Source organism: Leptonotus elevatus, chromosome 10 (genome assembly GCF_054856555.1).
Source record: "Leptonotus elevatus isolate MCC_2025b chromosome 10, RoL_Lele_1.0, whole genome shotgun sequence".
Classification (NCBI taxonomy): Eukaryota; Metazoa; Chordata; class Actinopteri; order Syngnathiformes; family Syngnathidae; genus Leptonotus; species Leptonotus elevatus.
In genome coordinates, this window is record NC_141248.1 from 7,731,758 (window position 1) to 7,748,756 (window position 16,999).

The 16,999-nt window shown below is 37.9% G+C and overlaps 2 protein-coding genes across 2 annotated transcripts; both read left to right on the plus strand.

Annotated features, from left to right (window-relative positions):
* Positions 1–2,853: 2,853 nt before the first annotated feature.
* On the plus strand, positions 2,854–6,651 carry opn1sw2 (opsin 1 (cone pigments), short-wave-sensitive 2). The gene is made up of 5 exons (XM_086086842.1): positions 2,854–3,429; positions 3,538–3,706; positions 3,778–3,943; positions 4,035–4,274; positions 5,688–6,651. Exons 1-5 carry the CDS (start codon positions 3,051–3,053, stop codon positions 5,790–5,792), a joined length of 1,059 nt encoding a protein of 352 aa, XP_085942968.1. The 5' UTR covers positions 2,854–3,050; the 3' UTR covers positions 5,793–6,651.
* A 2,950-nt stretch (positions 6,652–9,601) lies between these two features.
* On the plus strand, positions 9,602–13,658 carry LOC147166912 (blue-sensitive opsin-like). The gene is made up of 5 exons (XM_086086976.1): positions 9,602–10,063; positions 11,385–11,553; positions 12,398–12,563; positions 12,641–12,880; positions 13,435–13,658. Exons 1-5 carry the CDS (start codon positions 9,685–9,687, stop codon positions 13,537–13,539), a joined length of 1,059 nt encoding a protein of 352 aa, XP_085943102.1. The 5' UTR covers positions 9,602–9,684; the 3' UTR covers positions 13,540–13,658.
* The last annotated feature ends 3,341 nt before the right edge of the window (positions 13,659–16,999 follow it).

The window sequence follows — 16,999 nt, forward strand, 5'->3', positions numbered from 1 at the left end:
TTAAAAGTAAAATTTTCTCTATGAAATGTATTTTGTTCATATGTGATATGATGGTACTGGAAGGATCTTCTACGGATTGACACAATCGCTGATGTTCTCAGTCACTATATTTCCCCGAGCGGTATCAGGATGCACATCAACTCAAGGAGCTGCTGTCGGCCACAACTCATGCCCGGTTACTCTGCACAGTGACTGCATCACTTAACTGTCATGCTAATGGTTCGCTGGTTCTTTGCTCTTCCGTCTCCAAAGACATCACAGACACACTTATGACAAAGCAAATAAAGAGCAACTTTTAAAAGGGAAATCAATCTAAAGATTTTCTTTACAATAAAATGTTCTATGTGCCCCCACTAGTGCAAGCAATATTAATCAGAATAACATGTTTAGTCTAGTGGGGATGCATAGAAGATATTATTGTAAAGAAAATTGTTTGGTTGATTTCCCCTTTAACTTCATACAATTATTTTACAAGCATGCTGGGAATAACGTGGCTTAACCATCGCTATGGTACAAATAGCACTTAAGTAGGTTTTTTAGGTGTCTGTACTTTAGATGAGTGGTATTTCGTTTTTGTGACTACTTACTACTAAGTACATTTTATATTGTATTAATTTTGGACCCAATACTAATAATGTACAGAGTGAAAAAAAAGAAGCAGGACATTGTTTGATGAATGCATGAATCATGAATTGCATTTTGAGTTGTCATGTTGCCTAAACACACCAGAGACAAGATTGCGTTTGTGCTCAAATTTAATTATATGTCTGACTATGAATCAATCAAAAGCAGAACATTTTATTTGTTACTTGAGACAATTTCTCCATAGTTTAGTTTGCAATCTTAGTACGGCTTCTCTGAAGCTTGCAGGCTTTTCTATTTATTTTGCCTTTATTTGTGCCCACATTAAAAAGTCATTGATAAGAAGCAGAAATATGTCGAGAGACAAGTTAGTTCTTGGTTTTACCAAAATAGAATAAAAATGTTACCTTTAACCTTTTCCAAAAGAGAGTAAATGATGAGTAATAACAGTCCCAAAATCTTAAACTCTTTAAATTATGGATTAAACTTGGAGTAAAATAGCTGTTTGTTTGTTTTTAGCAATCAGCAGGACAAAAAACTCCGCAAGTCCATGTTTTAAAACAAACAAGATCAAGTTCTACATCCTGAAGTTGTCAGCTGTTCATAAAAGCGTGAGCCTACTCAGTGTGCAAGCGGGTTAAACGGGTCAGTAGGGCTCAGAGGAACACCTTGATCTTACGCACTGCTTTGAGCTGCCTATAATGGTTTATATACAGTAAGAGCATTAGGGAGCAAGCATGAAATCAACTTTGAAACCCTAAAGAGCTCATGATGTGTAAGCCACAAAGCGTAAGAAGACTGGTAAAATCCTTCCTCCCAGACAAGAAAGACATCCTGATTTCTGGCGAAGAATGGACAACACAATCTTTCCCGTTTCTTAGTCCACTATAACAAAGAGCAATCATTTCACAAATGTTGCCAGCCCTCACAGAATGGTCACTTGTAGACTATGGAAGAAATCTTTACATAGGATATTGTCAGGGAAGACAAGGCAAGATCAAATCAGATGAGACGTTATTGATCCCGCAGTGTAGAATTTCACTTTACAGCAGCAAATGACACAATAATTAAAATGCATTTGATATAATGAAAAAGAAGAAATATTGAAAAACAGACGAGAGACATAAAAAATACTGAGTGTTTAGACTAGCATTAATAGACCTTCTTTGACCTCATTCACTTGAGAATGGACCACAGGAGAATTATACATATATTTATAATCTAAACCTGGCTGTGCTTGGTGAGTTTGCACTACTCTAATTGTAGGATAATTACCGCACTACTGCTCACTTTATATTGCTCGACAATTGTCTGCATCATTTGCACAGCTGTCACTGTTTGGTACTACCTCACTAATAGTATCCTTACATTGCTTCTCTGTACTTATTGTCAGTCCTAAATGTTCATTTTGTTATAGTTGCTTAATGCTGTAATAATAGAGTGGCTCAAACTACTGGAGACAAATTCCTTGTATGTTTTGGTCAACAATATTGATTCTCATTGGGTAAAGGAATAAAATAATATTTATTATTATACTAAATTTGACTGTTTTGATACTCTGAAGTGATCATAATTGCATTGAATGGAGTTGTTACTCTTTCAAATTCCTCACAATTGTGTTCTCACTTTATGTCTCGAGTGCTCACAAAGGAGGCAAAATGCCAAAGAGGCAGCACAAATCTCAAATTAAACCAGCAGAGTGGATTACACAGGGCGGCAGCGAGTCAGATTAGAAGATTTGATGCAGTTGCAAACCAGATTAGCAGGTAAAGACCTGCTCTGTGCTTCCTTAAGAAAGTGGGATTAACCTTTTTAAGTCATTTGCTCTTGAGAACAAGAGTTCCTGTTTGTCTATCCAACATGTTCCAAACATTTAAATGCTTGGGAGAACGTGCTCCTTTATTGGGGTGTACTGTAATTGAATGATGAAAAATATTGGTATACTTAGCACAAACTTATTAAAAAAAAAACTAATTGGTCAACATTTAGACAATATGACAAAATGTGCCCTGTATCTTTTATTTGCAAATCCGAATGAAGCAACACAAATCCTTACATTGTGGACCAGTGACATTACTTTTGACTTTAGCCACTCAAAAAATGTAGTCCGAGTGCTGTTTAACCTATTTGGCAGCTCAAACAAAACAGGAACCACTAAATGAATTACGACAATTAATGCAAACTTAAATCATTTAGTCAATTATAGAAGTCATTTATCCGTTAATGGGGCTAAGTGGTTTCCTTTGCCCGTTGTATAAGTAGTCCTCCACGAGGGACTGAGCCAGACATTTGGGATGCTGGTGTCGCAGCATTCGTTAACTGTTTATTTTTTGTTAACCCTTTAAACCCATACAGCATTTATTAATTTTGATTCATTTGCCGCACTTGATTGGTTGAAGCACATTATAAGCAAGGAAGCTGTGAGTTGTTTTAGGTGTCGGTGACATAAAAAAAACAACAACAGCAAAATGAGGGGACAACGAAACAACGAGCTGCCAGAAGATTTCTGGATACCCATCCCTCTGGACACCAACAACATCACATCGCTTAGTCCATTCCTGGTTCCTCAGGATCACCTGGGGAGTACAGCCACCTTTTATTCCATGGCTGCATTCATGTTGTTTATTTTTGTGGTGGGGTCGTTCATCAATATCCTCACCATTGCTTGCACCATCCAGTACAAGAAACTCAGGTCCCACCTGAACTACATCCTGGTGAACTTAGCAGTAGCAAACCTCATTGTGTCAGCTGTGGGCTCTTCCACTGGGTTCTGCAGTTTTTCGGCAAGATATTTCATCCTCGGACCATTGGCATGCAAGATTGAAGGTTTCATGGTGACACTTGGTGGTGAGCTGAAACCGGAATTTTAAAACGTACACAAAAGTCCATGTATAATGATTTAAGTACAGGTTTAAGAGTCATTTTTTGTGTGTTTGTTTGTTTTTGTCCTACTAGGTATGGTAAGCCTGTGGTCTCTTGCTGTGATTGCCTTAGAACGATGGCTGGTCATTTGCAAGCCTCTTGGAAACTTTGTTTTTAAACCTGACCATGCTATAGCCTGCTGTGTGTTCACTTGGGTGTTTGCAGTGATTGCCTCGGCCCCACCGCTTTTTGGATGGAGTAGGTCAGTATCAACATAACTGATTCATACGTACTGTATTGTCAATTGCGTTTGTCTGTTGTTGTTTTTTTCAGATATATTCCTGAGGGTCTGCAGTGCTCCTGTGGGCCAGATTGGTACACCACAAATAATAAATACAACAACGAAAGCTATGTGATGTTCCTCTTCGGCTTCTGCTTTGCTGTCCCGCTTGCTACCATTATCTTCTGCTATGGTCAGCTGCTCATTACAATGAAAATGGTAAGATCAATCACATATTTTCATAGATTCTTGGATTCTCATGTGTCGTGATGAATCCGGGTTTGGAAATGTTTTGCCTCTTTCCGTATAGGCTGCAAAAGCCCAGGCAGACTCTGCCTCCACTCAGAAAGCAGAGAAGGAAGTGACCAGGATGGTGGTCATCATGGTGTTCGGCTTCCTGGTGTGCTGGCTGCCATATGCGTCCTTTGCTCTTTGGGTTGTCTTTAATCGTGGGCAGACCTTTGACCTGCGAATGGCCACCATACCTTCTTGCTTTTCAAAGAGCTCAGCAGTCTACAACCCCGTCATCTATGTCATCTTTAACAAACAGGTCTGTTTAATTTTTTATTTTGAGCTAATATCCAACTACTTTTAGTGACTCAACAATAATAATACTAAACAATATGGTGCCGTCAGGCGATTAACAATTTTAATCTAATTAATTACAGGATTTTTAATTAATTAATGGAATTAATATATTTTTCATCTCATATCTGCTAAAGGTCCCCAAATAAAGAATTAGAATTTTCAGACATTATAAAATTGTAGTGCATGACTAATTAATTGAATACACCAAGACGAGAAGATTTTAAATCCACATTTCACATCCACAAGTGTGCTTCATAAATGAAATACAAAAGAAAAAGTTTAATCACATCAACAAACCAATTAGGCCAGGCGTTATTTTAAAAGATAATCTAAACTTCAATTTTGCTAAAAAATACATTTTAAAAAATTGAGTGTAAGTTCTGCTCTCTTCTTTTGTATGATGTTACCTGCAATTGAGTCTTAAATGATAAGTCAGGCTGCTTCGGTGATACGAAAATTATTTTTCACAAAAGGTAGAAATCACTGCGTTCTTGTTAATAGTCCCATCTTTGTTCTTTTTATAAATAAACTTGCTGTTTAACCACTAGCACTACCAGAATAGATCTCCCAGAGCCGTCGTTTTGAGCCCAATATGGTTATTACTCACTGTTTTGAGTAGCTAATAAAGCCGGGCGGTGCAGCTTTATTGATTTCGATTATCAGGCTTTTACTGCCAAAAACGTCATGACTCCCTCACATCTAGCATCTAGCGCTTTACTATTAGCTTTTACTGTACCTCGAACTGCGTCGCAACTTCCAGTGGAGCGGGTACGGCTCCTTTTAGCCTGGTGGGCCTGGTCTTGTTCGGACTTGCTGTCTGGAACTCCAGAGTGATCCAGCAACCGCTCATCAGCTTCGTCTCAGAATGTAGCTGTAAAGTCTCCTCTGTAGTATAGTTTTTTATTTGCCATGGTGATTTAGCTTGTATCAAAAGCCAAAGCCTCCGTGCTGAATGGCAGTTGCCCAGCGGCGCCAACCACGGAAGCCCAGCAGCGCAACCCTGCGGGTCCCGGCAACGTGAAAGATGTAGATTGACATGAATACAACCGTTAATATGATGGCTCTGGGAGATCTAGGTCCAAATAAGTTTGCCTCACTCTCCTGTGCTGCACTTGCGTCCATGTCTGCTGTTGTTCACTCTGCTCATAATGGAGCACCACTGAACCTTACGCGTCTTGCGTATTGACTTGCCACTCACGATCAAGAGCGTTATTTTTTTTAACGCACTAATTTGCAGCATAATTAATTCATCTAATTAACGCGTTAAACTTACAGCCTTGATAAACTGTCAATCAAGCTAAATGGGCATATAAGCAAGAGTACAGTCTGTTACTGATTATTTTACTCACAATCTTTTTTCTTTTATCCATAACAGTTCCGTTCAAGCATGTTGCAGATGCTGGGAATGGGTGGTAGTGAAGAAGAGTCATCAACATCAACAACTTCAGTGACTGAAGTCTCCAAAGTTGGACCTGCTTAAATGGTGGACTTGTTGATTTGTATGCCACTAAAGAGTCAGTCAGTTGTAAATAAATCTAAAAGCATGCTATCGCAATGTCCCCCCACCCAAAAAAAAAAAAAAAAAAATTATAATAAAGTAATGTACTTTTGCAACTTTTGGGAATTCTACAAAATATTTACTATCATCATGATGTCCATCCATACATTTTCTGAACCGCTTGTTGTCTTGAGAGTCGGGGCATGCTGGAGCCTATCCCAAGTGTCTACAGGCAGTAAAACTGGTTGACAGTCACTCGCATAGCACACATAGACAAACAACCATTCACACCTAGGGACAATTTAAAGTGTTCAATTAACCTTCCATATAGCAAAGGGGTCCTCGTGTAAAAAAAAAAATCTTAATTTAAATATTCATATATTCAAATTCTACACTTAATTCATTTTAAAATGACATATAATACATGGACGCACCTAAAAAAAATTACAAAGTTACAGCAATTCTACTGTTGGCAAGTTGAAAGTTTTGGTACTTGCATCTTTCAAATGTCCATAGCAACCAGTCCCTTAGGGAAAAGATATTGACCTGAAATTTACAGGAACCGTTAAAAAATATCACTGGAAAGTCAATTCCGATCGCAGGTAAGTCCAAGATTTGAACCCTTTAAAACTTTCAGAAGTTTGACCTCTCAACAGATGACCTCAGCCTCAACTTTGAATATGACATTAAGCTTACAATTCATCTTATGAGGCATCAGCCAAAGTTTGGTTATTTTATTGTTGCTCTTTGTGGCATTTTCTTGCTTAAATGAGGTTGTATTATCGCAGTGGAAATTTGATTTGATAATTTTATCTCAATTAAAACATTATTTGGCACTTGGTGTGGCCTATGACAAGTATTTTATTGACAACTTATCATGGATGTTATATCTCAAATTGGTCACATAAAGAAAATGAAAATGTTATGATGGTTCAACACATTTGAATTAAAAGTAGAAATCGATTCATTAGGAAAGAAATCCCGAAATGGAAGATTATCTCTGTTTGAATTACAATTCACCGGTATCAGGACCGACGACAACATAGTTTCTGCTTCAGGGTAGACGTGCATCATTCTGTTCACTTTCCTGCTGGATGGTCACATTATGGTGTGTTTCGACTTTTTTTGGTTGCTATGTACATTTATATGAAGTCATTTGTTAAGTGACGCTAAACGCGAGGAACTCGCGGTTATACCGAGACATGCTGCTAGCAAGTCGGCTAATATCACAACGTTGGTTAGATGCACTTCCATTACTATCCATCCATCCATTTTCGTGACCGCTTATTCTAATAATTTCTTATTTTCATACACTTCAATTTTAACTTTTGTGCTGCTGCGAAATGAAACTAGAGACCTCAAGGAATCAATTTGCGTAGAAATCGGTTTAAAATTGCCAGTATCTCAAAAACAAATCCTAGCGACATGCTTTTGCCGGAGTGGGTCACATCCATCCATCCATTTTCTTAACCGCTTGTCCTCACAAGGGTCGCGGGGTGCTGGAGCCTATCCCAGTTGGCTTCGGGCAGTAGGCGGGGTACACTCTGAACTGGTTGCCCGCCAATCGCAGGGCACACAGAGATGAACAACCATCCACACTCACAATCACACTTTGGAGTGTTCAATTAACCTGCCAGCCATGCATGTCTTTGGAATGTGGGAGTAAACCGGAGTACCTGGAGAAAACCCACGCAAGCACGGGGAGAACATGCAAACTCCACCCAGGAAGGCCGAAGCCCGGACTCAATCTCATGTCCTCTGCGCTGGGAGGTGGACGTGCTAACCAGTCACCCACCGTGCCGAGTGGGTCACATATAAATGTTAATTTTTATGTGACCCAAATGTTTTATTTATTTATTTATTTATCTATTTATTTTTTATTTTTATTTTTTACATCTGCTACACACACGAACATCTTTACCAGATACCTCGGTACAAGATCTTTTCTCCGGAGTTTGTGAACTCACAAATACCGTGAGATATTTCATCTTGCAGAGCAAGGTTAGCTTAATTGTAGATAGCTAAAAAAATTATATAATCATGTAGTGGCTTGACTTATACTTATTTAATTATGTTCTATTGTAATAAAGATGAGTGCATAGAATTATAATGGGAAAATTCCTGGGCATCTTGTGGGAGGATTGGGAAGGACAGCGAGTTGAACGATCTTATCAAGGATAAGGTCAGGCTGTTCTGAGCTTCATGTGGAAAAAGTTAAGGCTCATTGTTAAAAATGAAGCATTTGGCTGGCAAGCAAATAGAGGAAGCGTCTGACACCATCCACTGGAATTCACCCACATTCTGCATCGCAACGGCAACGACAAGGGGCTCTGGACCAATTAAACAAAGACAACTCCTCACTTCTGCTTTGAAAAAGTGTATAAGAAGGGGTCTGGGAATAGATAGCTTTTGTCAATTTACATCATCTTTGCTAGAGACTAGATAAGTGTAGATATTGACCCAGAGCTCTCAAATGTATAGACTTCTCTGTCCGGAAATCAATTGATTTGCATCCCATTTGCCGTTTTAATAGTAGTTTTTTTCACATAAATGAACATGCGTAGAGAAATAAAAGGTGATTTTAAAACACAAGTTCCTTCAGTAGTCACCGATACGATACCAAGTACCAATACCACTAGTAATTGTGATATATAAAATTCCCAAAGAAAATCAATGACAGAAAATTTTAAGGAAAGACCGATACAGTATTAACCTTGCCTGCAGGCTGAATTCTTGCGGCATTTGTGAGTTGACAAGCTCCCGAGAATTGTTGGTGCATGGTTCGAACCAATCACAAAGCAACATTGGATTTGGGGTCGGGATATGCGGCAAGAAGCGCCGAAGCCATGGGAAACAAACAAACCTAACATGGACCATTCTGAATCCATAGACGCTGCAATTAATTCTTGTTCTCACAGAATTACTCACAGTTTATTTTTGAATGAAAAACAGCAAGAGGCACTTTGTGCACTTTTAGCTGGTAAAGATGTTCCTGCTTTTATTTCTTTATTTTATTTTTTACCTACAACGGCAACAAAGTTGAAATAATCATCCATTGCCGTGATTAGGCAAAACAAAGGTTTGGTAGACATGCACAATTTTCCGCATTGCCCAAATCCCAATATGACGTTTTCCCTAAAAATTGCATTAAATTCTTGGCAATTGTTATTCTTCTCATTTTTAATGACTAGTTCCTGATTGCAAAACATCCACAAGAGGGCGGCCAATACCGTTACTGTACTTTGAAATGAGGCTGGGTATAGTGTTAACTGAATATGGTAATATCATTTATTTTATTTTTTAAATAATTATAAGTGACGACAGGGCAATAGCACCCTTTTTTTAACCAAACAATAATACAAAAAAATAAATAAAAATACGATGCTGGAGAGGCTTTACCAGGGTTATACAGATTTCTGACAGAACTGCGCACCATAATCACGGTGCAGCGCCGTGCCTGTTTGAGTGGATTTTTCCATTTGAGATAACTAAGTGTTACACGACAAAAGTAAATGTCTGTATTTCTAAGACTCAAATTCCGTTCTCCCACAGGTAAAAAGATCATTCTTGACAGTCAGTCACTTACAGTGCCTTTGTTAGCGAATGGAAAATGAATCACGAGAGGGCATGATGTGTTTGTGAACATATGTATACACACCTGTGTTCTGTTTTTGGACTTAAAACAAAGCTTTAAATCCTTTCCTTGAGCCAATTAAGTGCAGCCTAAGTATCATTCAAAGTTCCTACAAATACCGCTTTAGCTCACAATTACAAAGATATACAGACGTGGGAGGATCTGCACGTAAAAATAATTGTTTCCATTCTTTTACATTTTTCATTTTATCTCACAAAATAATTACACCCGAGTAAAAAAATGAGAAGAACTCCTCCCATGGAGCTCCCAGATGACTTCTGGATCCCCGTTCCTTTGGACACCAACAACATTACTTTGTTCAGCCCATTTTTGGTTCCCCAAGATCACCTAGGGAGCAAGGCTATTTTTTATTCCATGTCAACATTTATGTTCTTCATATTTGTCATTGGCACATCAGTCAATATTGCCACTATCGCATGCACTGTTAAATACAAGAAGCTACGATCTCACCTGAACTACATCCTGGTAAACTTGGCTGTGGCAAATCTCCTTGTCGCCTGTGTGGGCTCCTTCACCTGCTTTTACTGCTTTGCCTTCCGATACATGATTTTTGGACCACTTGGGTGCAAGATTGAAGGATTTACTGCAACTCTTGGGGGTAAGAAACATTAATAGACAAATAAACTTTACCATGGACACGGAGATCAATTGTCATTTAAGTCTGACATTTTCTAAAGGTTTAATGGTGGCATATGTTTGTTTTGTTTCTGTTGTGTGTGGTGATAAATTAAGTTATCTTTTTTACCATATGTCAAAAGCAACATTAAGTGTCCATAAAGCCTCGATAAAAAATTAACAAACAGGAAAGTTTAAAATTGTAATAAGGTTCCGTGGACACATGTTATCATTGCAGTCCGTTCTTATTTATCTTCTCTTAGACATTTGTGTCCAATATTTGACAAAAATATTGTTTTCTATCGATCATTGATTCTTTCTTCTTTTTTGTGATATGGATTAAGGCATTGCATTGCGGCGCAATAACATAAGGCACAACATTATGAAAGAACAGCAGTGTATGGTGAACAATGCATGGGCATAAGCTTATATTAATATTTAAACAGATTAATTGGACTGATGCTTTGACATATACACTAATTCACTGATTCAAATAATGATTCTGATAGGGGTTGCACATTAAGGAGAAACTAGAATAGAGATTGTGGCACCTGTTCTTCCTCTTATTTATCTCAGAAACCGAATACTTTTGCCCTAAACGTGATTTTAGTAAAAGAGTGGGCAATTAATTTTGCCAAGGTGCCACATTAGAAGCTGCTTGCTGAGGGCCAAGCCCTCATGCTAACCTAGACTTTGGCTATATTATTTTTTCAATGTCTTTAGAAAAAGCATATTGTCTACTTTATTATTTTTTGTTAAAGAAGAAGTTACAAGTGTAGATATGCTACGTATCATACTTGAAAAATTCTAACATTAATTTTGTGAACCAACCACCGACTCATATTAGGGATTCTTAGTCAGGACTCCTAAGTATCTAGCTAAGTGGGAAGTATAATATTATTGACAGTGATGTATAGGCCTATTTATAAAGTCACGACTTTATAATACACCCATAATGTATAGTCTATGAAACTGTAGCTTAGCATACAGAATTATCAGGCTGAATCTTCTTGGTCGTCTTCCCTCTACCATGCAGGAAATAAGAATGTTGTGAACATTAGGACTACTGTTGTTGTATTTGCTTGTATCTTTAAAACAATTATTGCCATAGGGGTCAGAAATGTTGCTAAATATAGTGAAAATGGATACGTGAATAAAGTTGAGTTGTAGTTCTTCCTCGCTATCTCATTTGTACTAGTGGATGCATCAGATCGGGCCGGTACTTTGCCTAGATCTGATTTAATTAGTACCAGTACATTTAGAATGGAAAGCTATGTTTTTTTTCCCATTCTGTCTTCTTACAGGTATGGTTAGCCTCTGGTCTCTGGCAGTGGTAGCTTTTGAAAGATGGCTGGTTGTGTGCAAACCTCTTGGAAATGTTGCCTTCAAACCTAATCATGCTATTGCTTGCTGTGCAGCAACTTGGGTTTTTGCTTTGATTGCTGCAGTTCCTCCATTGTTTGGGTGGAGTCGGTAAGTACTTGAAAGCAGACAGACACACACACACACACACACGCACACGCGCTCTTTCTCACACACTCACACACACACCCCCACACACACACGCACACGCACCCCCCCCCCACACCCCCACGCACACCCACACCCACACACACACACGCGCACTCACGCACGCACGCACGCACGTACACACACAGGTTTGTTTTACTATCTTTGTGGTGCCGTCTCATTGACATAATGCATTTCCTAGCCCCTCCCCCTAACCCCAACCATAAAAAATGATTGCCTACCCCTATTCCTTACCCTAACTTTAACCAGAACCCAATTCAAACCTAAACTCTAAAACCAAGTCTTGACCTTCAAAAAGAGGTCTAAACTTGTGGGGCCCAGCTAAATGGCCCCACATGGATGGGTGGGCCCCACAACTCTGTGAAATCCCGAAATGTTGGGCCCACTATGTAATAAAAACAAGACCACATACACACACACACTCACACACACAAACGTTTGTGGTACCATCTTTGTGAGGCCATCCCATTGACATAATGCATTTCCTAGCATTACCTTACCCTAACCCCAACCATCACAAACGATTGTCTCACCACAACCCTTACCCTAAAACCAACCATAACCCAATTCAAACCTAAACTCTAAAACCAAGTCTTGACCCTCAAAAAGAGGTCTAAAGTTGTGGGGCTCTCCAAAATGGCCCCACAAGGACAAGTGGGCCCCACAAATTTGTAAAACCCCGGAATATGGGCCCAACGATGTAGCAAAAAAACACACACACACACAATAAATGGCTTATAGCCAGTTTGCCATACAATGTAATGGTTTTCTGTTTCTCTGTCTTCAGGTATATCCCTGAGGGAATGCAGTGCTCTTGCGGTCCGGATTGGTACACAACAGACAACAAGTTTAACAATGAGTCCTATGTGATGTTCCTCTTCTGCTTCTGCTTTGCAGTACCATTTTTCACGATTGTTTTCTGTTACTCACAACTACTTTTTGTGCTGAAATCTGTAAGTTACAGTTGACTTAGTTTCCTATTAATATTTATTCACCTGTGCCAGCAAATGTCTTGTCTCCTATTGAACAGGCCGCGAAAGCCCAGGCTGAGTCGTCTTCTACTCAGAAAGCAGAGAGGGAGGTGACCAGGATGGTTGTAGTCATGGTACTGGGCTTCCTGGTGTGCTGGATGCCATACGCCTCCTTTGCTCTTTGGGTTGTCAACAACCGTGGGCAATCTTTTGACTTGAGGCTGGCCACCATACCCTCCTGTCTTTCAAAAGCCTCGACGGTCTACAACCCTTTTATCTACATCTTTCTCAACAAACAGGTTGTTCTAATGTCACATCATTAAAGTGTAGAAAATCAAAAATCCCTGCACTGTAAAAAACACAACTCTGTATTTTTGGGGGCACTAAAACAGTAATTTAAGATGGAACCACTTAATAATATGACTTATTTACATTTATGGCAACAATGGTAGCCAGCACAACAAGGCAAGCAAGTTGTTTATTTCTTATATCTTTAGTTTGGCAAACAATATAAGGGATAATTAGTTCTGTAAACTCTTATTTCTTTGTTGAGAAATGCGGGGAAAGCCCAACTTGACCCCCAAAAAACCTTCAAAAATTTTGTTATTGCCCAACTTAAAAGTTTATCAAAGTTTGTTGCCACCCAACACTAACGTAACAATGCAGTTTATAGTACTTAAAGAGTATAACAATAAAAATAAAATAAAAATCTTAATCTATTTGGATAATGAAACAATGTACAGTTTATACTGAGATGTACAGTATGAGTGTTGCAAAGAAATACAGCAAATTCAGAATACAGTAAACGACTACTTTCACCAAGAAATCTTCTCATATTCTTTCTCTCTTTCAGTTCTGCTCATGCATGAAGGCGATGCTGGGGATGAGCGGAGGCGATAATGACGAATCCTCAACAAGTCAATCAACCACTGAAGTCTCTAAAGTTGGACCTGCTTAAATTGTTCAGTGGTAAACGGGGATCACCTGTAAACTATATTGATTGAAATATGATATGGCACTTTGGGAAAAAAAGAAAAAAAGAACACAAAACAAAAACAGAAAGCATTACAAAAATGATTTTAAAGACACTGTAGGTTAGGATTTTGGCGATTCTTATGTTTCTTAAGATAAAGAGATGTGTATTTTGTTGATAAAGAAAGAGAGGTTGGTGAATAGAACACTAATAATATACCTGCACACAATTTTCACAAGAAAACAAACAATTATGCAAAATTGGTGCAGTATAAATGACAATATGGAACTAACTGTTGATTATTTATGACTAGTGAGCGCATCAAAGTAGATAGAGATTTGAATAAAAAGTAAATGCATACAGTTAATTCAGGGGTGCATGCTTTATTATTCCTACAGAAAATTCTGGATATTCTGATGTGTATATATGTTTGAGATAAAATCCCAATAGGACCCAAATAAAATTGTTGTTGACACACAAAGTTTGCTCCTCTTTTTGTTTTAAGTCACATTACCATTTGCTGTATGAGTCGAAATATGCAGCATTAGCGGACATGTTCCTCTTGATGGCGCCATATTTATCATCTCAATTTCCATCTACAGCATGTACAATCAACCCTAGAATATTAGAAGTACAGAACAGACATCACCAAGAAATCTCATTGAGACTATGACTAAGCCATTTCAGAATTATGTTGAACTTTAAATCATGAAAAATCCTGATCACCATTTTAATTCATAAATTACCATAAAAAGAACAAGGTACACTTGTTTACTTACGGGTCCAGCTCCTTCAAAACAAAAACAATACAGCGTCTTCAATCACATCTAAAAACTGACATTTTGCACTCCACAGCTAAGTCTTTCTAGGGGGTTATTACCTGATGTCAAATGAACATGTGACCGCTGGAAAAGGTGGGTACAGTTCAGTTCACATCAGTGTAAAAAACAAACAAACAAACAGTGTCAACCCCTAAAGACAAGATATTATTGGAAAATCAATTTGGTAATTGCTGGTACTGAAGAATCTCAATTCTTGCTGGTAATCGGGAGCAAATCTGAGTTCTGCTAGTAGTGAACTTTTACTGAATGGGAATAGTTCAGAACTAGCGGAATTCCAGACTTGCCCTCGAAACGTCAGAGTTCAGCTGTCAACTCCCGCTGGGATAGAGTTCAGCAAATAATAATTTGCAAGAAAAAATGTTGCTGTTCGTTAAGCAAATTTAGATCAAAATTTGCTCAACAACAAAAAAGACTAAAATCTTCCAACCCCCTGAAATGCCTCCATCTTCTTGTTGCACATGAAGTCCTCACCAGTCAATAAGCACCATCAAATATGCAAGCCATCTACCAGTCCAAGAAGTGGACATCCGAAAAACACATAATTAACGGATTAATGAAGCATGCCAAGCAGTTCTAGTTAACCTCTGATTTAACCTGTCATTCCGGAGAGATTAAATTGTCACACCTAATTAAACGTTAATCTGTCCTGTGGAGAGACCTGAATTGTCCGTATAATCTGCTTTAGACAGTTTGGGCATAAGAAGTGCTTTTCACGAGGTCAACTAGATTTTTTTTTAAAGGCAACCAGGTTAAACCAGTTCATTTCATATTTGTTTTTGCTTGTGACCAGGGTTATTATAGTTTTGGAATGTTTCATTTGATTTCGTTTTGAGTTTTGGTTTTTACATTTAGTTAGTTTTAATTAATTTTCAAGTTGGTTCTGTTAGTTTTTATTAGTTTTAGTTATTTAATAAATGCTTAGTTTTAGTTCGTTTCAGTATTAGTTTTAGTATAAAAAAAAAGAGTCTATTACTTGTGCGCAATATTTAAAAAACACCATCGGAGCAACGTCATCTGAAGGTGCTTTTCTATTGGCTGCTGCTAGATGACGTCACTTTTGTGTGACACACTTTCAAACGTCCTTATTCCAGTTAATATCCCAAATAAATCTACTTAAAATCACATTTAAAATCATCCCCAAAGCCTCATGCATTAAATTAATTACCAAAGACTAAAACAAAGGACATTTTTACTATAATTATAGTTAGTTTTAGTTAGTTTTGTAAACATAAAATGTAGTTTCAGTTAGTTTTCGTTGTTTAAAAAGCATTTTGGTTGTTTTTTGAATTTTAGTTTTTTCGTTAGTTTTAGTTAACTAAAAAAAACCTTGCTTGTGACGCTTAAGTAAATCTGACCTGTTTGCTAAAACTATAATTCACAGAAATAAGCAGGCCGGCAACATTGCGGTTAGGTCATCTATGTCACAGTTGGAGAGGTTCTGTTTCTTCTTTTTTTTTTTGTCTCACATAGAGGACTCACAAAGTGCTTTATATTATATACATGCCAAAACACGTTCAATGTTTCAGTACTTTTGACACACTTTTCTGCTCTTGAACCAAGTGCTGAACAGCCAAATAAGAGGGGTTTGTTCTGCACTGCCTGGTGCCCTAACTTGTGTCCAATTGATGGCCTGATTTTATATGAGGAAAAACTGGTATAAATTTCACTTATTTCTGCACATACCACATAAACTCGTCTGCAAAAGTGTTGGACCAGTGAATTCCCTTATTTTTGCTCATGACTGGAAACATTGGGCTTGATATTAAAATATTAAGAGATCAAGTGATCAAGATTTCCACATGTATTTTTTTTTCCATTACTTTTAAGTCTATCAATTTTTTTGTTTTGGGGCATAACTCCCTTCAGTCTCTAGTTTAGGGCCCAAGTGCACAGAAGCAACGGAATTTCAAAAAAATATTCATTCACAAAAGTACAAACTGGCAAACAAGTTGCAAAATACTATTCACAAAGTCCCTAATCTTTTCTTATTTTTAAACGCAAGGTTTAAAGTAACAAAAGGAATCATGACATGGCTACACAGTAAAATCGGAAGTGTAAATGTAACTCCTATAGTATTAAATTTACCATTCTTCCTGAGTTTATATATTTCTCACCAGTTTCGAGTTAAATTTACACTTCCAAAAGTGATTTTTTTTAACTCATTGGTGGAGTGAAATTACAACACCCATCGTGTTATTATTTGACACATAAAAGTGAACTTTTTACAATTTAAAGTGGTATCTACTTTCAGCTATCAGTGTTATTTTTTCCACATTATCAGTGGTATTTCTTAACACTTAAAAGTGCTTTTTTTTTGGCGTTAATTTCCCACAGTTTTGTTTGTCACTTTCAACCACGAAGTGTTATTTTCATTATTTTTTTTGGTGTTAATTTCTCACTGTTTTAGTGTTGCTTCTTCACAAGTTCTCATTTTCCAACCCAAATGGAGAATCTGGGACTTGAACCTAGTACCTAGTACTTGGGGGGCAACAACACTAACAAGAACACCACGAGATAGTACACGTTCGTTGCCGCAAAATTCTTTCTTGTAGGCCTAGTTCCTGCACGACTCATGCTAAATACGAATTGCCGGCATGGCAAAA

Excerpts from the sequence above, each read along its gene's own strand:
- LOC147166912 (XM_086086976.1), top strand. The coding sequence starts at position 9,685 with ATGAGAAGAACTCCTCCCATGGAGCTCCCAGATGACTTCTGGATCCCC. Across the intron at positions 10,064-11,384 it reads ATTTACTGCAACTCTTGGGG|GTATGGTTAGCCTCTGGTCT; the intron begins GTAAGAAACATT and ends GTCTTCTTACAG. Across the intron at positions 12,564-12,640 it reads TACTTTTTGTGCTGAAATCT|GCCGCGAAAGCCCAGGCTGA; the intron begins GTAAGTTACAGT and ends CCTATTGAACAG.
- opn1sw2 (XM_086086842.1), top strand. The coding sequence starts at position 3,051 with ATGAGGGGACAACGAAACAACGAGCTGCCAGAAGATTTCTGGATACCC. Across the intron at positions 3,430-3,537 it reads TTTCATGGTGACACTTGGTG|GTATGGTAAGCCTGTGGTCT; the intron begins GTGAGCTGAAAC and ends TTGTCCTACTAG. Across the intron at positions 3,944-4,034 it reads TGCTCATTACAATGAAAATG|GCTGCAAAAGCCCAGGCAGA; the intron begins GTAAGATCAATC and ends CTTTCCGTATAG.